The sequence below is a fragment of the Acipenser ruthenus genome, chromosome 34, assembly GCF_902713425.1.
Source record: "Acipenser ruthenus chromosome 34, fAciRut3.2 maternal haplotype, whole genome shotgun sequence".
NCBI classification, from domain to species: domain Eukaryota; kingdom Metazoa; phylum Chordata; class Actinopteri; order Acipenseriformes; family Acipenseridae; genus Acipenser; species Acipenser ruthenus.
This window is the reverse complement of record NC_081222.1, coordinates 7,604,812-7,627,690: the sequence shown is the minus strand read 5'-3', so window position 1 is coordinate 7,627,690 and position 22,879 is coordinate 7,604,812. Positions and strand designations below refer to the sequence as shown.

The window sequence follows — 22,879 nt, the reverse complement described above, 5'->3', positions numbered from 1 at the left end:
TTGATATTAATAAAATGTGAGTGACTTACAATCAATACAACATTAGCGCTAGAGCTAATCATAACTAAAAAATAACACACACACCACAATCGTCACCCACTGTACATAATGTCACTTTAACATACAAACCGTACCCCAAATACCCAGACTCTGATAATCCCATACAAACCCGTACCCCAAATACCCAGACTCTGATAATACCATACAAACCCGTACCCCAAATACCCAGACTCTGATAATCCCATACAAACCCAAACCCCAAATACCCAGACTCTGATAATCCCATACAAACCCGTACCCCAAATACCCAGACTCTGATAATCCCATACAAACCCAAACCCCAAATACCCAGACTCTGATAATCCCATACAAACCCGTACCCCAAATACCCAGACTCTGATAATCCCATACAAACCCGTACCCCAAATACCCAGACTCTGATAATCCCATACAAACCCGTACCCCAAATACCCAGACTCTGATAATCCCATACAAACCGTACCCCAAATACCCAGACTCTGATAATCCCATACAAACCCAAACCCCAAATACCCAGACTCTGATAATCCCATACAAACCCGTACCCCAAATACCCAGACTCTGATAATCCCATACAAACCCGTACCCCAAATACCCAGACTCTGATAATCCCATACAAACCCGTACCCCAAATACCCAGACTGATAATCCCATACAAACCCAAACCCCAAAATACCCAGTCTCTGATAATCCCATACAAACCCATACCCCAAATACCCAGACTCTGATAATCCCATACAAACCCAAACCCCAAATACCCAGACTCTGATAATCCCATACAAACCCAAACCCCAAATACCCAGACTCTGATAATCCCATACAAACCCAAACCCCAAATACCCAGACTCTGATAATCAAGAACCTTACAATTGAATAACCTTACAATCAGACACAGAGACAGGGTACTTCAATATGCCCCCGATTGAGACATTCTTAATAACTTGCAAAAAATACATCCCCTGAAACAACGGTTCTGAGATACACACACACACACACAAAAGACAGACAGACATACATGCAGGCAGTCATTAGACAGACCGCATACAGTAGAGTCACTTCCTGTGCAACAAGTATGAAGACCCTCACCTGACCGTCACTCTTTCCTTTGCATAGGCCTTCAACAATAATCTTTGACACGTAGTGATTCAGTGGAATCCACCCCCAAATCGCTTTAAAAAAAGAAAACGCCTGAAAAAAAAATACAAGTCAATAAAACAAAAGCACCAAAAGTTACTACATTTTGGAAAATCCTGTATGAACCAAGTAAGACTTGAACAAGATTAAAAACATCCACTGAACCAGAGTCCTAGGAGCAGAAAAGCTGAAATCCTGGTCACCAGAGTGCTTGGTCCTGGGGATGCAGAGTAAACCCGGGTCAGATTAGAGAAATGACTAAGAGGGTCTGTGGGGGATGATCAAGCTCTTCAGCTATGCAGGGGCCAAGCCATGTGCATCTTGAAGCAAGACAGTCCAAGCATGCAAACAGGGGAAATGTGTTCAGCTTTCTGGTCAATAGGCTGCTAACAGAATTCCGGAGCCTAGATATGATGGATGCTAAAACACCCACGAGAAAGGTGTTGCAGTAAATCGATATACAGAAATACAAGCACCCCTGGAAGTGAATAAATATATATATTAGTACCAACTAGAAAAGTGAGTGCCGAACTGAAACTCGTGGTCATCTAATCGCATTCTTACTTTTGATGTTTTGTTTCAGCTTTACAAATAGCCAGTCCCAGCAGACAGGAACACATACAATACTAATGAAGTGTATTCATGTATGTAAGTCATGGCCAAAGTGCTGGCAGCACAGCCAGGAATCCAGACGGGTCACAACAGTGTTCTAGGTGCAAATTACTTGAGGTTTGAAATCAAGAATAAAGCACAATCATTTTCAATTTTACCAAGTAAAACTTTATTGGAATGATACTTGTATGTTGCAAAATATTACAGACTTTTTTTTTTTTTTTTTGTAATTGTATTTGTCTTTTTTTTGTCTTTGTCGTTTAAGATTCTCTAATGGAAAAGAAGATAAAAGGAAGATGTAAGACTGTGAAAGGCAGAAATGGAGGATTTTTTTAAAAAACAAACTTAGTTCCCGTGGTGGTGTTAGGGGAGGGGAGGGTTTAACAACACACCAATAACTGTATGTGTGTCATGGGAAGAAATCAAACAAATAAGAAATCATGTGATTGTACATACATTTAGAAAATAAAATAAAAACATATCCCTAAAAAAAAGACCTAAGACTGAAATGTATTTGTTTAAAAGTGAAACACTGAATGACAAAGTAAAAAAGGAGATGGCAATCATTTTCTAGCTTGAAGAGAGAGAAAGAGAGAGAGAGAGAGAAAAAAAAACGGGCTACAGCTCTGGTTGATCTGTGCGTCCGAGTTGCTTATTCAGCTTCTGTGATGAATTAAAACAAATATAGTTTCTGTTGCCAACCTGTAACTGCACACAGAATGACTGCCCAATAGTTCTGTACACAAGTCCAGCATTTCTGCGTATTGCGTAACATGGTCCAGAAACACTTCAATGAAAAGGCAGGAAAAAAAAAGGTTCAGAGTTTTGATTCACCATGTGTATTCGTCACAGCCACAATCTAAGTGTTTCATTAAGAAACCTAATAAAATGACAAAGACGAGAAGCATTTGTCAATTCCTTCAAGTCGAAACGTTTGGCAATTGTTTACTTTCTTTTAGTATTGATTGTTTAAGCTACAGATGACAGTTTTTCATTAAGAGGGGAATGCTGTTCAGGTCTCAGTTTACATACAGTATCTGGTATGGAATCTTGCCTTCCCATTGGACAGTGCGCTTTCACCAATCAGAACTCGGATGATAACCGTTATAATCATAAAAACGACAGGATTGGTGGTTCACTTGGCTTTAAAAAACACATGATAAAATAAAAACAAAGAGACAAAGCCAGCACATTTAAACATTATGTTGACCACAAACCAACAGCGTGCACATCTTCATAAACACTGATCTTGGAAAGCAAAAGTTTACTGCAGTGCTGGAAGCATTTCCACATTACTGTACAACCTGGACTCCCTCAGTTTAAACACACTAGCCTCTGTAGAGGACACACGATATTTAACATTTCATACGAAATTCACCACAAAATAACAATCCCCTCAATTTGTAATATTTCATTTGTTTTAAAGCCACACGCCAAGTTTCACCTCCAAACCACAAGATGGCGCTGGTCGCCTGGTGCATGACTTGCTTCAGATATTTCTAAAGGTTTATATAAATAGAGTGTTTAATTAAATTAAAGCTTTACTGAGCACTGTGGAGTGTTTAGAACAATTTACTTTCCTGTGCCTGTCTCCAGCAATATCAACAGAAACAATTTTTGATATTTAGGATTTACATGCTGTACCCTGCAGCATCGATACTGGAACGGATTCCCCTGTGGAAGTACTCAAAACGTGCCAGTGGACGGTAATGTTTTTGCTGTGTTTTCAATCATCCTCTCTCCCATGCTGCTTGAGGTTTTTACCATCGTCCCACACACGCTCAGCATGGCTGTCCAGGGATTATTTAAATCCAGCAAAGTTCAGCCGACTGGTTCACAGAGTGGAGTTATTAGGGGCGAATGCCATTTTCTGTTTTAGATAACTGGCCTACAATTCTCACAATAATTACAATGATCATAAATCACGTGAATAAACCCATACATCTTCACTGGCTTCGTACAGCTGTACAAACTGGCAAAATCAGCCACCAAAAACCATCGATAGAATTAGAGCTGCATCAGGTACCATTCGGTGTACAGCATTCCTTTCACAATACAGATAAATCATTTAAAAGTATATATCACAATGGGTTATTGTTCCTACACTAATGCAGGGCATTCGTTTGGTTTTTAAATTCGAGTTTACGATTGATGCATATTAAAGAAAGTGTGACGAAAACGGAAAACATTTACGGTAATGAATATATTTTCAATAGCTTTCGGTAACAATTAACCAAAGTTGTTGTTTTGATTTTTTTTTTCCCCCCCATGGAGGAGCTTAGTTAAAACAAATGCAGAAAGACTCTTTCCTGGGAATTTTAAACTTCTTTCACAGTGTGATGTAAAGTAAGCAGACAACAGCGTAATAAAACAGAAAAGGAGGTCTTCTTGAAGGGTTGGCAGACAAACATAATCTACGCTACAGAGCTACAAAACAACTTTACAATTACCCCAGTCCCAGAAAGATTAAGCAAAAATGGGTCGTCTGCAAATGTTTCTTGTGTCGGTTTACATCAGTCACTCCAACCAGTCCTCAGTTCTGAAGCTCCGACAGACAGGGAGTCCGTTTTCTAGCTCACCAACTGACCTTAAAGTGGTCTGGTCATTTTCATCTCTCTCTATGTGCCAATGAAGAGAGGTCTAAATATATTGTTACAAATTAACATTAACCTAAAAAGTGAGTGTGGTCTCTTTATATATAAAAAAACACACACACCACAGCCTCATTTTGATCTAGTTCAATAGTTGTGCAAAATGTCTTTGCTAAATAGAGTTTAAAAGTACAACGGGGAACTGCAAACCTTGGTGACAGCACGTTACAAATGTAGGAAATACATTTTCAAAAAATCAGCTTTTTACAATACCATCTGTTACCCTTTAATTATTAAAAAAAAACAAAACATCTACAGCTTTTTAATAACAGAACATATTTCAAAAGCTGTATACTGTATTTTCTTGTGTTTAAATGGGTCAAATTGGATAAAACCATTTAAAAACGTAAAAAATAAAATGTTACTACACTGTACTGAGCCAGGCATTTACCCTGTCCTTCATTTTTAAAACCCAACCAAACCAAAAATGAACAAAATGTATATAAAAAAAAGTAAATAAACAGCGTTGGTTTGCTTGTAGTTTTGTAGCTGACAAAGCAGGCCTCTCCTCTTGGTATCTCTCTCTCTCTCTCGCTCTCTCAAGGGCCGACTCTAGAACTCTGAAAACTCCTTGCCACATTTCTCTGTGAAGGAGACTCGGATTTCTTCCTCCTCGTAGTCGTCGAAGTTGCTGGTGTCACCCGGGCCTTTGCACTTGGGGATGAAAGGAGCCTCCACCTGGAATAGAGGTAGGGGAGAAAGCTGCTAGTGCGAATAGACTTGAAAGCCTTGGTTAGTGCTCCCTTTAGAGGGGGAGCAGTGAGAATGCTGCTAGTGCAGTGTATTGTCCTGGCGATAGCGCTCACCTTCCTCTGGTATATTGCGATCCAGTCGGTCGTTGCGAACCACTTGTGGGTCTTGATGTCGACTACCGCGTTCTTCAGGTTCCCAAAGCGCTTGGTCAGGTCCACCTGCAGCAGGTTCCGCAGCAGGTCCTTCAGGTCCGAGCTGAAATGGGAGGGGAACCGCACCTAGGGAACAGGGAGACACGGTCACTGTAATAAGCATGGTGCTGTACACATACGTTGCTTTAATTGGTTAAACAATGTAGAACAGGGTTGGAAAAAAGGCCACCCTTGATCTACGTTCCTCAGTCCCATTTTTCCTTTCAAGAACTGGCCTGACAGGAGAGCCTATTCAGATAAGTACCTGTTACTTTTTCTTCTATAGATTTTCTCATTTGTGTTTTTACAATAAATCGCTGTATTAGTTTTACTAATTATGCGTATTTGTGCACTACAGCCTGTTTGTTCTGTCCCGCATGAAGCCAGTGGCTTGAGTCGCTCCTTCCCAAGGATCAAGCAACATGAGTCGGCTGACGTTGCTCTCTTCCCCCAGGCTGCAATATCTCCAGCTGGAGACTGTTTGTATAATTAAAGTAATTGTTATTACTGTATTTTGTTGAGAAATTTCTTTGTTTTCACAGAGACTATCGCTGCTCAGGACTAAGGCTGCTTCAGTTGTGATTGCTTGCAATCTCTACCACAGCATCTTGATGCTGTTTTGGTGACAGCTTTGCATCACCATTACGAAGGCTGTTAGTTCATGGTGGTGGTGGTGATGGAGGACTCTGAGCAGATGGAGAAGTTCTGGGCAGCAGTTTCCCACCAAGGAACAGTGCTCCAAGTTACCGTGTGTAATTTCGGTACAGCCTGCCCAGTCTGTGCCCTTGGGGCCCCAGGGGGCTACGAGCGTGGATTGGCAGCAGGATGATGTGTTCTCCCTCTCCGCCTCTGAGGAGGTGGGCAAACAGGACCTGGCATTCCTGTCTGAGGACGTGGAGTCAGACAGCACATCCCCTATGGTTAAGCTCTCCCTGTCGGCAGAGATTCTACCACTGATGAAGAGGGCCACTGCAGTCTACAAGTGCCCTAGCTACAGAAGGTGAGACAAGGCAGTGCCTCCCCCCCCCCCCCCCCGGGCTCAGTCTGGAACGATAGGGGGTAAGGATGTGACCACTGCAACTGAATACCCTCTAAATCTTTATCAGTTTGGACGACATCCTATTAGTTAAGACAAGCAAAGTGATACCTAGCAGTAGTCAATCGAGTGCGTTTTAAGACATGCAGTGCCCGCCCACTGATCTCTCAGCAGAGTGCAAAACCTAATGAGAAGATGGTGCCTGCAAATTGTTTTTTTTTTTTTTTTTTTTGGACTGCATGTTAACATGTTAACAGCAACGAAAGGAAATAAGAAAAGTTAAGGTGGGTTTGACACGGTTACAAAAGTTAGGGCAATTTTTCTTTTTTTCCCCCCCAATGGGAAGTAAAATTGTAGTACATTTTTGAATACATAAAACCAAAATCCCTACAACACTGTCAACTCGAGGAGACGGCAACATCTTTTACAATACTGTTTAAAATAAAAAATAATACAAATGCCTGAAGCATCATAGACTTAGTTATATAGTAGTAAATATACTTTGATTATCTGCATTGGTGTGTGCTTACTGCGTTTCTCTTGACCGATACGATAGATAATAGCTACTGTTAAATCCGGTATACAGTGACATCCCTAATACTGACCCATTCGGTAATGGTTACATTTCATACTGGAAAGGGAACGTTAGGTTATTATCATAACCCTGGTTCCCTGAAATAGAAATGTAACCATTAACCTTCATGTCCATGATTACAGCAGGGTTGAAGGAAAAATGACGCTGAGATCAGTGCACGCAATCCTTTATACCCTCGGAGGCGGGCATGACCGTCACAGACTTGATTGAACAGCTTTGCTATATCTTATTCAGGTTTCAGATCTTCAGGAGGTAAATACCTATTTAGCAATGGTTCCATTTCAATTTTAGGGAACCAGGGTTATGACAACCTAATGTTCTGTACCTTTGAGTCAAATGTTAGCATGTTCCCTAGCTGCAGTAAACAACCCAGTCTTTTAATCCAGGTACAAGGTCAGTTATACAACATTAGTTTTCTCCTCCTATCCAAAACTGGAACAGATGCTAGCGAACAGGCCCCCTCTATCTATCTTTTACTGTGTTGTTTTATTCAGCAGTGCCAGAATACAATCACTACACAATGCTGGAGAGACTCACCTTCCCAGAGACGATCTTCTCGTAGATCTGGATGGGCTGGTCTGCAAAGAAGGGGGGGTACCCCGCTGCCATCTCATAAATCAACACCCCCAGGGCCCACCAGTCCACTGCTTTGTTATAACCCTACAGGAGGGAGCGGGGTGAGAGGTTAGCTCACTGAATTATGTAATCCAAAAGTATAGAAAAATGGACAGGGCTCAACAGGATACTCCCAATAAATTGCTCTAAACAATGACCACATTTGGCACAAATGGATTAGTGGTTGTCTAGATCTAGTTCAATTAAAATGTGACACGTGTAGTTTTGTATAAGCTTCCAATATCACGACCATGCTAAATGCCTCTTTACACGCAGGGGACGTTTTTTCAAAACTTGGATAAAAATGATTACTTGTATATAAAAAAAAAAAAAAAAAAAAAAAAAAAAAAACCACCAACCACACCACAGATTTCATAATAGTAATTATTTATAATCTGGAAAAATGTAATCCAGCAGTGACATTTTCTGAAAACAACAAATCAAAACAATCCGATAAAAGTAATCTTGATCACAAGATTCAGCTCACTTTTATTCAGATTACAAGTTTTGAAAAACTGGCCCCTGGAGATTAAGAGCTGATGTTGGTTTTTACCATGGCTATACTTTACCAGTTTGCCATGGTTTTCCATGTTTTTAAGTATTCTTTCCCATACCTATTTGTGCTTTTCCTTGTTTTCACTGTGCTTTATTACACGTTGACTACAGGAAGCTTGTATAAGGGTCAGTATGCCTGGTCTCCACTGTGTCTCTCCTGGGTGTGTGTGTGTGTGTGTGTGTGTGTGTGTGTGTGTGTGTGTGTGTGTGTGTGTGTGTGTGTGTGTGTGTGTGTGTGTGTGTGTGTGTGTGTGTGTGTGTGTGTGTGTGTGCGCGCTTTATTACACGTTAACTACAGGAAGCTTGTATAAGGGTCAGTATGCCTGGTCTCCACTGTGTCTCTCCTGGGTGTGTGTGTGTGTGTGTGTGTGTGTGTGTGTGTGTGTATGCGCGCTTTATTACACGTTGACTACAGGAAGCTTGTATAAGGGTCAGTATGTCTAGTCTCCACTGTTTCTCTACTGGGAGTGTGAAGCTGTGCTCATTCACTCACCTTGCTCAGGATGATTTCGGGAGCAAGGTACTCTGGGGTCCCACACAGCGTCCAGGTCCTGCCTTTCACCCGCTTGGCAAACCCAAAATCTGTTACCTGGGAGCGACCAGCAAAAGAGGGGGTGTACAGAGCACTTCCACAGAAAACGACACTTCCTGAAACGACTCCTATACCACCAGCACAGACAGCAGAACACAATGAAGCCACCCAGGCAAAGCGCTTCTTTTATTAAAGGGGGTAATCTACTGAAGTCACCCCATGGCCCTGATTTTTACTTTGTCATATCTGAAATAAAGTGATCAGAAAACTACAGGTTTCACAATGTGCATATTATTATTATTAATACGTAGTAGGAGGTAGTATTAGTATACTGTACTAACTTTGAAATGTAGGCTATATTTCAAATCAGAAGTATAGAAAAAAAACCCAAGAACATAGCCTACATATACTGGATGCATAGTTAGGCAGATTGCTGTGTAGAAATACAAAGATGGATGAAACCACAGCATGAAATCTGAACTTGTAATTCTGTTTAAGCTACTTGACAACAAAACTATAGGATCCCCCACCCGCTCCTTGAGGCAAACCTAACTGATAATTACTAATAATTCTTTACTGTAGTAGGCTTATGTTTTGTTATCTGCTACAACACTGCGCTGACCTCAGAATTGCTGGGCTTTTTAAAACAGTTCAGTGCACTTCAAGTAGAACTCAATCTTGAGCAACCACTCTCAGAACGACTGCAAATATCATGAAGAGGTAAGTTAATGAGAAAAGGACAGTTCTCTTTAGGGTCTGCAGGCTCTACTTTCAGGGGAGTCGATTGCACTTGCAAGGGCATTCCACTTAGAGATTGATTTTCTTTCCTTTCTAGTGAAGCAGCTGCTTTCCTCCGCGACTGTGCGCTGTAACCCTGCCGCAGGGATTGAAGGCTGGTGCCCTACCTGGATGTATCCCTGATGGTCAATCAGCAGGTTCTCTGGCTTCAGGTCCCTGTAGATGAGGTCGAGAGAGTGAAGGTACTCGAAGGTCAGGACGATCTGGGCAGCATAGAAGCGGGCGTGGGGCTCACTGCAGAGACAAGAGGAGAATGAGCTTCGTAAGCACAGGCCGGAAACTAAAAGCAGTTTTCTTGATAAAAAAGCCACACATTGGGCCATTGCCACAAAAAAAGGTTCTTCCCACTCTCTCCCTCTAGTGGAGAGAGCAAGCACTGCAGGACTCACCTGAAGCGACCAATCCTCCTGAGGTGTGAGAACATTTCCCCCCCAGGCACGTACTCCATCACCATGTACAGATTGGTATTATCCTGCAGGGAGGAGAGAGGGGACAGAGGTGTCAGCTGCCATGTTTCTACAGAAGTATCCCATTTCGAAGCCTGTATTAAAATCAGCAGTATCCCCACAGGCTCCAGTACCTTGAAGGAGTCCTCCAGCCTGACCAGGAATGGGAAGCTGACTGCTTGGAGGATTCGCTTCTCGTTCAGCGTGTGTTCGATCTGTTTGAGCTTCACCACCTGACCGGAGGAGAGAGAAAGAGATTTATAAAGCTCACACACATTGTTCTAATGCTTCATTTCTTTCCTGTTTCTTTTCTGTTATGTGGTTTTATTATAAGAAACACACTGTGCATTGTGTTTCAACCATAATTATCAGATTTGAAGATTAATCAAATTAAATCAAGACCTCAAGTCTCTTCTTCAGGTGTGTTTTGTAAAAGCTTCAACAGTGAAAATAACGAGAACGATTTCTAATTGGAATGGGGTATCTACTTCTATTCATTATATATAATCTCAAATACCCAGTTTTGAAAGAAACACATTATAATAAATTTGTATTTTATCTGAAAGCATGATATATGGTACTATACTTGGTAAAAGAAACTCTGTTTGCAAACCATTCTTTCAGTTAGTGCTGCGCTTCCTTGGTCACCTGAAGGGTGACCCAAGATATACTGCTGAGGATAAATGCCCTAGAAAGCGCAAAACAGATAACCGAGAAGAAGTCATAGAAACAGAGCTTCTTTTCACATTATTATTATTATTATTATTTGTTTATTTAGCAGATGCCTTTATCCAAGGCGACTTACAGAGACTAGGGTGTGTGAACTATGCATCAGCTGCAGAGTCACTTACAATTACGTCTCACCCGAAAGACGGAGTACAAGGAGGTTAAGTGACTTGCTCAGGGTCACACAATGAGTCAGTGGCTGAGGTGGGATTTGAACCGGGGACCTTCTGGTTACAAGCCCGTTTCTTTAACCACTGGACCACACAGCCTCCTACATTAAGTAGTACCAGATAAAGTTTTTAAAAAAATCTGTGTGCTGTAACACTCTCTGAACAAATGCGAAACCCAGCTAAAGTGAAAACAGGCAACATTTATGACATTTTGTTAGCTATAATCTCTTAAATGCCCTGAAGACTTGTGTTTGTACAAAAAACATAATCAAACAAACAGCATCAGATTCACTAGTCTATTATCACCATTCCCTTGATTAACATCGCAATGCACAAAGAATACAGGAGAGCCTGACTGACTCGGACCCACCTTCTGTTTATCCAGGATCTTCATGGCAAAATGCTGGCCTGTCTCTTTGTGCTTCACCAGCATGACCCTCCCGAATGAGCCTGTACCCAGAGTCTTCAACCTCTCAAACTGATCCAGAGAGGCTGTGTTCTACAGGCAGGGGAGATCAGAAAAACATTCTGTACCATCAGCCAATCAGCTTCCAGCGCTAGCGGGCTCCAACTTGACAGGAGATGCCAGCTGGAATGTCACAGCATCAACTGTGAATCAAACTTACCAGTTATGCTTTTTAATCTCATTATGTATGCTATCCTTTATGAACATCTTCTGGAGTATTTTCCTAAAACCTCTGTCAGAGGAAGGGTACCTGACGAATCATTACAATTCCAAGGTAAATTGAAGTTTTAAAGTGTTGTTTTAAAGAAAACCATGAGCGATAGTTTTCTAATAGGGATAGTCCCCTCTTAATGAAGGCTCTACCGTGTAGAAGTTGACCTTGACTTTCGTTAGCTCCCTCGACTTCGACTCGGGACTCAACTCCAGGACGTGTTGTATGTTGTATTTTAAATTTATTACTTTATCTGGATAAATGCATCTGCTAAATAAATAAAAATTGTTACACTTTCAAATTCTAAGCAAGTTACATGCTTACCAGCACCATTAAAATCAGTAAAATATACTTCCTTTTTTTCTCTCTCTTTTTACTTCAAATATTACATATAGTTCCCTGTTAAAATAAATAAATAAAAACACACACACACACACACACACACACACACACACACACACACACACACTTGTAGTAAAAAATGTACATACCCCAATGGAAATATATAATTTGTAGAAACTTCTCAAACAAATAATTTTAGGAAGAATCTTTTGTAGCAAGTTTTGCTTTTGTGGATGAGGAAAAACAACTTTTGCAAAACTCCAAAAATGCTAATTCAAAAGTATTCATATCCTTTGATGCTATGATAGTATTATCTACAATGTGCTAGACGTTTCAGTATGATCATGCAGAACCTAATTCTAAAAAAAGTCTAGAAAATGCTGGATTGTAGGTGAACATTCTTAGAGAGTATAAAAGGGTTAGGCATAGGATGATTGCTGTCATTACCAATAAGTCAATATGGGAAAAAGTAAAGAGCTATCTGAAGACCTTAGGCAGATATTATTTATTGTCATAAAGCTGGAGAAGGATACAAGAAGATTTGCAAGCATTTGAGTATCCCAATTTCAACTACTGTTTCTATTATCAAGAAGTACAAAACTCATGGTACTGTCACAACGTTCCCTCGGTCTGGAAGAAAGGTTATTTCACCAAGAACAATTAGAACAACTGTGAGGAAGGTTAATAACAATCCGAGATCGAATGCAATCCAAAGATATTCAAAAGGTGAATTGGCTGCAAGTGGGACTGGTGTTTCCATTTCAACCATAGGTCGAGTATTGCATGGTGAAGGTCTCAATGGTTGCAGGCCAAGGAAAAAGCCACTCAGGCAAAAGTCACAAGGACAATCGCTTAAAGTTTGCAAAAAACGGCATTTGAATGATGGACAGGAGTTCTGGTCAAAGGTTTTGTGGCGTGATGAAACAAAAAAACAAAAAGAGCCATTTGGTCATGCTGATAGGTTTATGTTTGGAGAAAGTCTGGTGAGGTGTACAAAGAAAACACCTCACCTTCTATGGGGCTGTTTTTCCTCTAATTGCGCAGGAAATTTAGTTCCAATACATGGTAAAATGGATTCCATAGCATACCAAAAGATACTGGCCAATCATCTGAAACCCTCCGATACAAAACTTGGTTTAAAGCACAACTGGATGTTCCAACACGACAACGACCCAAAGCACACATAAAAATCTACTTCAGAATGGTTAATGAAGAATAAAATCAAGGTTCTGGAATGGCCTAGTCAAAGTGCCGATCTGAATCCGATTGAGAATCTTTGGTGTGAGTTGAAGAAGGCTGTGCACAAGAGAAGTCCTTGGAATCTGAATGAAGTGGAACAATTTTGTATTGAAGAATGATCAAGAATCACTAAAGAAAAGAACCATGCCAAAAGCTCATTGACAAATATCCTAATCATTTAAAAGAGGTTATTATTGCTAAAGGTGCCTCAACTAGCTATTAATTTCACTTTCATGGTCAGGGTATGAATACTTTTGAATCAGCATTTTGAGTTTTGCAAAAAAAATGCTGAAAAATTGTAGACATCTATTTCTTGTAATTATTAGTTTTACAATTTCTAGAAATTTCTCAAATTTCCTTTGGGGTAAGTAAACTTTTGACTACAACTATGTATGTGTGTGTGTGTGTGTGTGTGTGTATGTGCGCGTGTGTGTGTGCGTGCGCGTGTATGTGTATGTGTATGTGTATGTGTATGTGTATGTGTGTGTGTGTGTGTGTGCGTGTGCGTGTGTGTGTTTGTGTGTGCGTGTGTATGTGCGCGTGCATGTGCATGTGCATGTGTATGTGTATGTATTCGTTCCACTTACTTCGTCTTCGTCACCCGAGTTGCTAGTGTTAAAAGAGCTGCAGCATTCCAGCTCAATTGGTCTCTTTGGAATGGCACCCCCTCCCTTAACATGCTTGTCAAAAAATCTTGAACGCATTTTGACAAAATCTGAAACAGTTTCACACAGTTCTTTGGCAGTTGTAAGATGCTGAAATGATCCAAACACAGTGGTCTGTTTCAGTGTTTGATGGCCCTGCTGTTTCAGCCTCGTCTTGTTTAATATTTCCTTTCATCAATTTCTGTTTAGCGCTTCCCATGTGTTCTGCAATGGTCTGCCTACAAGTGTAATCTACAGCCTTGCTGCATGAAGTACAAAACGGCAAATTACCATCGACGTCAAATTCATCCTTGCCAAACTCAATCTTTAGGGGTGATTTCTATTGTTTTCAGCATCTTCGAACCGCTCCGAATACTGACAAGTAAACTGAAGCCTCATTCAACATTGAACTTGAATACTGAAAGCACTTCTATATATAATGATACATGTATTGATTTGTTTATTATCAAAACAAGCAAAAAAGCCTTGCATGTTTTTTGCCTCTCCCGAAGTGTAAAACAAATTTCCAAAAGCAAAAAAAAAAATCCACTTTTGTTGTGCTATTCCACAGCAAACTGATTCCTAGGATCCCTGCTGAACTGATCTCAATCATCACCTTAACCCCTTATCTGCCATTCAGTCCTGGGCTCACTGACAGCTTGAACTCATATGTGAAATCCTGCCCTCCAGAGAGTTAAAGGCATGAAAATGAACAGGAAGACAAAGAAATTCCCAGGAGCATCCCCCATGTCTGGCCACTTGGGGTCACTGCAGCATATTTAGGAAGGGGCAGCAAAAGACTTCTGCTATGGTTTGGGTAATTAAAAAATAAATACTTTAAGGCCTGGTTCAGTATAATGTAACCACTACTTGGGCCACATTGCCTCCCTCACTCCCAGCCCCTCAGCTCCAACCACTAGAACCACACTGCCCGTCTCTCAGCTCTAACCACTAAACCCTGCTCCAATGCTCCTCCTATGTTTCAATCCCAGCTGGACTGCTCCAGGTTTTAATTGATGTATGGAATCTAAACACAGGGCAATACGAAGCAAGGCTCTGGGCTTCCCCCTCTGCTCCGTTTAAAGTTCTGAGGTGGCAGACTTAGCCGGCACCCAGAACTAGATCGCGGTTATTTTAATCCCACAGGTTTTCCCAGGCAAATCAGCCTGACATTTGGATAATGAACAAGGCTTCCCTGTGTGTGAGTAAAATGGACAGGTAATAGTACAGTGGGCTAACTGCAGGAACAAAAAGCTTAGTATGACTCTAGCATACATATCCCCTCCACAGCAAAGTTAGAGCTGGGAATATTGGGAAGCAGATCTCCACTGCTTACAGCCCTGTGGAAAAATGCAAGTGTGACACATGCTGAGGAAGACAGCCATCTCCAATAACCCTCCAATGTGCTAAAGAATATCCTAACAGTGTTTCATCACAATGGATAAACGATTCACATTGGTATTGTTACCACTTCTATCTCCGTACTGCATAGTGGATACTGTCGAGCAGGAGCGTCCAGCTCGCAAGAGCCCACTGAAGACACAGGCTACAATGTGTAGTTTGGCACTGACAATGTGTTCACCGATCTTAAAGTGCATCACCTAAGAGTCAGCTCTGTGAAAAAAAAAAAAAAACACACACATTCCTATTTCTGTGTGTATGTACGGTGTAAATGTTCTTATGTAACCTATATATAAACATCAGCATGGCAAATAATTGTTTTTATTACCGTGTTCAAAATGAAACAGTATATATTTTTTCTTCAATAACGAGTCGTTTAAATTGTTAACGGTTGTTTGAGTACCCTACAGAACAAAAAAATAAACGAGTTGAAAGGTCACAGCACACAGGCAGGCACCTCTGTGTCCAGGATAAACTTCACGTTTCATCTCCAGTTTGTTTTAATCTTACAGTCGGAAGTATTGTTTAGCAATGTTTAGTTTTGCAGAAAGTTAGTATTTATTTTCAGACTATGTGGGTACGCCGCACGTAGTTTCAAGAAATAAAATGGAAGTATTAATAAATACTTTTCAAAAAGGTGCAAGCCCCCACTTTGTTTAAAAAATTAAACTAACAAGTGCTGTATGTATATGAAGATCACAACCGAGAGTTTACACTAACATACAACCTGTGATCAGAATTTCAACAGCCGATTAGCAGGTAGAAATCAATTATAAATTACTGATAAAGACAGTCGTCATTGTTGTGCGTGTGTGTCTGTGTGTCACATGGGAAGGCACTTCACTTTCAACAGTGAAAACTTTCAGTAAAAGAAAGACTGCTTTACTGACAGTGCGGCAAAGACACCACCGAGAACAGCAAACTAACCAAATGTATACTAAATATTCATAAGATATTCCCATTTTTATCAAAATAAATCTGCGCAGAACTATTTCGTTTTCATGAGATAGTATTTCTATTGCAGTTGTGCATTTGCTGTAGTGTTTCTATAGCCCTCGAATGTTTTGTCACCATGTCTGTCTGTGTTGGGCGGAGTGGTGGGGAAGTGGCTGTTTGCCGGTTGTGTGCGTGAGAGCGATAGTGATAGTGATAGTGATAGTGATAGTGGGCGTGCTGTACTGCTGTTGACTGGCATTTCTGTCTGCACAATAAAACACTCAGTAAAAGAGCTATTTGGTGTCTGCCTGACTCCTTTGCTTGATAAACCTGACAACAGCACTTGCAAGTGCTACAATACCTTCCCATTCCCACTCACAGCCGGCCGCTACAATACACCGAGTTAACTATTGACTATATATGGCAGCATAAAAAGGGGATGTGGGGCTATTTGTTTTAGCAGGGTGCTTAGTGAAAAACAAATACAATATAAAAACCTTCATAAAACATGCAACCACATTTTTGACAATGTGTTGAAAGTGCCTGAGCTGGCTGCACAGTTGCTCATGCTGTTCTTAGTGTCCACCAGGTCGAGCTGTACCATTCACTAGCCTGCTGTGTGCGTTATCATTTTACGCCCTAAATGTAATTATGGCACAAGCCTCATGGTGAAATCTACTGTTGTGGCTTGCGTCTTAGTCTGAAATTTAAAAGTGGCTTATACCAAGGAAAAGGTTGGACAGCCCTGCTATAGAGTAGTGCAGTTACCTGTGGAATGCAGGTAGCAGAATACCCCGGGTGAGCCCCTGAAGGGGGCAGTGTGGGTTGTCTACCGCTGTCTGTCCTCGCGAGTGAAATGAGCACAGGACTCAAACGTTTATGGAGTATTCGGTTTACAAAACAAGGAAACCGTATGGGGAAAAAAATATGTTTCACCCTAAAATGAAACAGCCTAATTCATTACTTTCCTCAAATAAAGCTGCAGGTTTGCTTTGCAATGCAGTGTAATAAACTATTATATATCAATTTCAGCCAATATCAGCCACTGCGACATCTGAGACATTGTTTGAAGGACTTCAAAACTGACTAGAAATGAATCTCAAATGCTTGTAATGCACATATATGGTGCTTTGTCTGTGTGCTTCATTTATTTGAATGCTTAAAACTAATAGGAGATTTACAATTGGCCTACTAGGGGTGTTACGATTGTGTTCCATGAATAGCAATACTTTCTTTACAAGGGGTATCGGAATAGAGGTATGCAATGTTTGTATCATGAGGCAAGACCACAGCTTAGCTCATTGTATAGTTAACCAAATAGTTATTGAATGAAGTGTGTTTATAGTTGGTATGACTACTATCCTATACAAATGTTTGTCTTTTAACAAAATGGCCCATCATTAAAATCCTCATTTGATCTTATTGTGCATCACACAAGAAGCCCATCGGGCCCACCCCATGTATCATGATGCATGTCGTATCGTGACATTTGGGTATCCTTACCTGTGCTGGATTCTCCCATTTCTTCAGAAAATCTTCTTTGGCTTTTGCGAGGAACTCCTTCACTGTAACAGAAAGACATAAAAACAATGAGTAACATTGAGCACAGTAACTGCAGTCCTAATTCACTGGGCTGACCTCCGAGTCACATCCACTATGGTGATGCCGGAGTCGTAACCAGGGGTGGGCGAGCGGGGCAGCCGCCCAGGGCACAAAGCCATGGGGGGGGGGGGCATAGAAATGACTTCAATGCATTGCCACTCGAGTAATAATTTTGTTCTGCGGTTCTCAATGTTTTCACTTGTCACTTCCCCCCTAGCATAGTATGAAGCTTGCATGCGCCTCTAGACTAGAAAAGGGAATGAGTCACTTCCTTAGCAACGGTCTTAACAACGATAAACCTGGTTCTACACAAAAAAAAACAGAGTGTCACCAGTTTGTTATTATTATGGCATTTCTGTGTCATTCGCGTCCCCTGTGGTGTATTGCTTATTTATTCACTTCTGCAGCCTTCAGGACCAGCACTACTATAAATGTAATGAAATGAAAAGGCACGTTTCAGAACATGTATTAAGCACCTACATAATAAAGGTAAACCAAAACATTACAATAGGATAGACAACAAGTAAGAAATTCAATTTATAAGAAAATGCAAATAGGTAACACGGCCCTTAATTCACCATTCTGAACTACAAGATGTTAAATGTGGTACCAGTATTTATTGGAATAAAACTCAGAACAAAATGACAAACCATTATAAAACAAGTTTATTTGATAATTACGTAGCTCTTATAATGCATTAAAATATGTACGCTTAAATGACTTTTTGTTTAAAATTCGCATACAAACCTGCATGGCTCTTGCTCAATTCTAAATTGTTTTGGATCTTTAGGGAAACGGAAGAATTTTCTTTTTGCTAACTATATAGATGGAAATGCGAGTTTGTCTTTCTGAATATGCTTCAAGCCATTATGTCATTGCATCTGCATTTGTTACGATTATTTTCAATCCATGCTTTCTTACAGTACAATCAATGATTATGAGAAAACGTCACTGTGGCAAAGTGGTTCGTAGTGCACAGGTGCAGTGGTGATGCACTGCTCAGGAATGATAGACACATGTCTAGCTCAGGCAAACCACAGGGTTCAGTCCCAAAATAATAATACACTAAACAAGACCCGCACAAACACAACACGGTCACAAGTCCAGAGTGAGTGCTCTTAGTGAAAGTGGTGATTTACAGCTTTATTCGGGTACAATGGTGAAGTGTAGTCTGGGTTTAATTGCTGGTGGTTTAGCTACAGCTCCTGGAGGTTAGCTTTCTATAATGATAAGCACTACAGCTCCTGGAGGTTAGCCTTCTATAATGATAAGCACAGACAGTTAGCAACAAACAAAACACTTAACACTCACGGTAATTACTTCTGTTTCCCAAACGGGTCCGTTCAGTAACCACATCAAAAGGAACAGATTACATCGTCACACCTCGTTATTCCCTTAGTCACGCCCCCTGCGATAGTTAGTTCAATCACGTCTCCTCCAATCCATGACTGACACATCACGTACCGCATTAGAGCGATGCCTTCTGGCATTGTGACCCCTTCCTGGATGGCTGGCTTCCGACTGACCCTGGAATGAACTGCCAGACCATCCAGTACGAGGCACTCTGTTCCTGTTATACAGCTCCCTCACAGGTCGGGAGGGAGATTGTTGACTAGGATTCATTCGCTCTCCGTCACAGCCACACATGAACTTAATTAAAAGGTTATATACACACACACACACAAGGATATTACAGAGATATTGAAAGGATTTTGTAAGGGTTAAATGTGGCTGCTAAAATAAATCACAAATATGCCTAGTTACGGCTCTGGGTGATGCCAACAGTAAATTATTACTTCCCTCCTCTGTCCTCCAGTCCTGTAAACACACACACTGCTGCAATCTTTACAGCTCTGTCAGTTACGACAATACAAAGTCCAAACGGAAATCTGGCTTTGACAACTCTCCTTCGGAACGAGACTGGCTGGATATCCACCAGCAGAAACACTGATAAATTGAAGGCTATCTGGGCATCATTAGAAGATTTTTGGTGAAGACTAGGAATGCAAATTTAATTAACCCTTTGCGGTCCTATGTCAGACCTGGTCCAACATTGCAATTTTCCCTTTCCGGTCCAATGTCGGACCCTGTCTGACAAAGAGACGCAAAAAACAGGTCTCTAGTCGTTTTTTCTCCGGAAAAAGCCGAGAAAACCATTCAATGGTCGAGTGAGATTGATAGGAGCCGAGAGAAATCGAAAAAAAGGGCCGTATCTCATGAATACAGATAGCCCCGACACCACATAGATAACACGGACATAAACAAACAAGATAGCTGCTTCTGCATCCAGCGCTCAAAGAATATCACAGACATTTACATAGCTTTTTTTTTTTAGATGTAATAGTAATAAAAATAAATGACTTGGATCACATTATTGAGGAGTTTGGTGATAAAACGAGTGATCAGGAGATGATTTATCGGTATGCACTATTATCAAGAGGTATGTGAAATAAACAGAACGAGGGGTGGGACGGGGGCTGTACTTAAACCTGTTTTACTGTAAAAAAAATACTTTTAAAACAGCGTGTCTAAAATAAACTGCGCATGTGAAAATAAATTGGACCGGACGCGCCTGAGACGCGCTGAATAAATGGACCGCTAAGGGTTAATTGGTATTGATTTTTTTTCTTCTGTTTATACCAGACAGTGTATGGGAAAAGTATATTTAACCTAAAATCAACCAGCTGAACTCAGGATTACTTTCTTTAGATAAAGCTGCATATTGGCTTAGCAATGCAATAGCGTGATTTGAAAAAAAATTGCTTGATCAATTTGGAACGTTCTTTACATTTTTAGTTGCAACATTTTAAAACGAGCACACTTTATTTTACCATTTTCTTTCAACAGTCTTGATAACAATGAAACACATTCAGTGTACACTGTACAGTACAGTACTATACAGTGCATTGTTTTGTTGTTTTAATCTGTATAGGACTATTTTTAAATACATCAATAAAAAATATACTAAGTTCAAATGTGGTGAATGCAAGCACCTCGAAAGGCTCCCACATTCACAGCACAACCTACCACTGAATGAGAAGTCAGAGCAGAAGCAATACAGACTTAAAATAATAATGTAAATAAGAAAATGTACGAATGGAGAGGAGGCCATTCAGCCCAGCAGTGCTCTTTGAACTCCCAGTAGCTGGTTGATCAAGGATCCCACTCTATAGCCTGGAGGTCGCCAGTTCGAGTCCAAGCTATTCCACTGCCGACTGTGGACGGGAGTTCAGGTGGTGGCACACAATTGGCTGAGCATCACCCGGGTTGGGGAGGGCTTAGGCCAGCCAGGGTGTCCTCAGCTCACCAGGTATCAGCGACCCCTGTGGACTGGCCGGGCGCCTGCGGGCCTGCCTGTAAGTTGCCCAGAGCTGGCGGGCCTGCAAAGTGAAAAGAAGCGGATGGTTGACGGCGCACGTTTCGGAGGACGCGTGTGTCCGTCTTTGTCTCTGAGTCAGCGCAGGGGTGGCAGCGGTGGGTCGGGTTGAAATATAATTGGGCATTTCAAATTGGGGAGAAAATCAGGAAAATTTGCGATTCCAAATTTAAAAAAAAAAAAAAAGAAGAAGGATCCCAGTGATTCACCATACAGTAGGTAACCTGTTCCATACCCTATCCTCTTAAAATCCAGTCTAAACCTCTACCACAGGTCTGCAGTGTTAAAACAGGCCAGGCATTCATGAACTTGTTGTTTCACACACACACACACACACACACACACACTGTTTGCTCTTGCATTAGTAGATGAAGCGTTGTTGTAGTTGACATTGCAGTTTGACTTGATAAGAAGTTAGAGAGTCCAGGCTCAAACAAACCTGGCCAAGTGCTGAACATGGCTCTTATATTAAAAGGAGTTAGTCAGGCACTATAGAAAAACAAAACAATATCTACATGCAGTACCTGTGCTTCTGCATTTCTACATGTCCACACTCCAGTTCAGTGAATGGCTAAACATTAGGTAGTCTTAACAGAGATGTCTGCCACCAAATTGATTCAGAAATCTTCCGCTTCTTCAGCACGTTTTTGTGCAATTACGCTGATGAAGGCACCCTAACTGAAAAATGTTTGTCCACCTGAATTTCTGTAAACGTGGAATCTTTACTCCACCCCAATAACGCACCTCATATTGACCTGAACCCCCCCCCCCCGTCAATAACACACCTCATACTGACCTGAACCCCCCCCCGTCAATAACACACCTCATACTGACCTGAACACCTCCCCCCGCCAATAACACACCTCATACTGACCTGAACCCCCCCCCCCGTCAATAACGCACCTCATACTGACCTGAACACCCCCCCGTCAATAACGCACCTCATACTGACCTGAACACCCCCCCCCCGTCAATAACACACCTCATACTGACCTGAACACCCCCCCCCCCCCGTCAATAACACACCTCATACTGACCTGAACACCCCCCCCCCCGTCAATAACACACCTCATACTGACCTGAACACCCCCCCCCCGTTAATAACACACCTCATACTGACCTGAACCCCCCCCGTCAATAACACACCTCATACTGACCTGAACCCCCCCCGTCAATAACACACCTCATACTGACCTGAACACCCCCCCCCCCCGTCAATAACGCACCTCATACTGACCTGAACACCCCCCCCGTCAATAACGCACCTCATACTGACCTGAACACCCCCCCCCCGTCAATAACGCACCTCATACTGACCTGAACACCCCCCCCCGTCAATAACGCACCTCATACTGACCTGAACACCCCCCCCGTCAATAACGCACCTCACACTGACCTGAACAACCCCCCCGTCAATAACACACCTCATACTGACCTGAACACCCCCCCCCGTCAATAACACACCTCATACTGACCTGAACACCCCCCCCCCCCCCGTCAATAACACACCTCAATGTATAAGAACATAAGTTTACAAACGAGAGGAGGCCATTCGGCCCATCTTGCTTGTTTGGTTGTTAGTAGCTTATTGATCCCAGAATCTCATCAAGCAGCTTTTTGAAGGATCCCAGGGTGTCAGCTTCAACAACATTACTGGGGAGTTGTTTCCAGACCCTCACAATTCTCGGTGTAAAAAAGTGCCTCCTATTTTCTGTTCTGAATGCCCCTTTATCTAATCTCCATTTGTTACCCCTGGTCCTTGTTTCTTTTTTCAGGTCAAAAAAGTCCCCTGGGTCGACATTGTCTATACCTTTTAGGATTTTGAATGTTTGAATCAGATCGCCATGTAGTCTTCTTTGTTCAAGACTG

At 41.5% G+C, this 22,879-nt stretch overlaps 1 protein-coding gene across 4 annotated transcripts in view; it reads right to left on the bottom strand.

The window, feature by feature from the left end:
- Positions 1 to 1,930: 1,930 nt before the first annotated feature.
- The window catches only part of LOC117962254 (cAMP-dependent protein kinase catalytic subunit alpha-like), a 52,056-nt gene continuing 31,107 nt past the window's right edge, over positions 1,931 to 22,879 (bottom strand). For all 4 annotated transcript variants that reach the window (XM_034910445.2, XM_034910443.2, XM_034910444.2 and 1 more), the window contains exons 2-10: positions 17,536 to 17,597; positions 11,164 to 11,292; positions 10,032 to 10,130; positions 9,841 to 9,923; positions 9,559 to 9,685; positions 8,615 to 8,710; positions 7,489 to 7,611; positions 5,243 to 5,407; positions 1,931 to 5,114 (exon numbers count right to left, since the gene is read on the bottom strand). In XM_034910445.2, the coding sequence (XP_034766336.1) occupies positions 4,989 to 5,114; positions 5,243 to 5,407; positions 7,489 to 7,611; positions 8,615 to 8,710; positions 9,559 to 9,685; positions 9,841 to 9,923; positions 10,032 to 10,130; positions 11,164 to 11,292; positions 17,536 to 17,597 (1,010 nt within the window). In that variant the 3' untranslated portion in view covers positions 1,931 to 4,988. The remainder of the gene's footprint in view (positions 5,115 to 5,242; positions 5,408 to 7,488; positions 7,612 to 8,614; positions 8,711 to 9,558; positions 9,686 to 9,840; positions 9,924 to 10,031; positions 10,131 to 11,163; positions 11,293 to 17,535; positions 17,598 to 22,879) is intronic.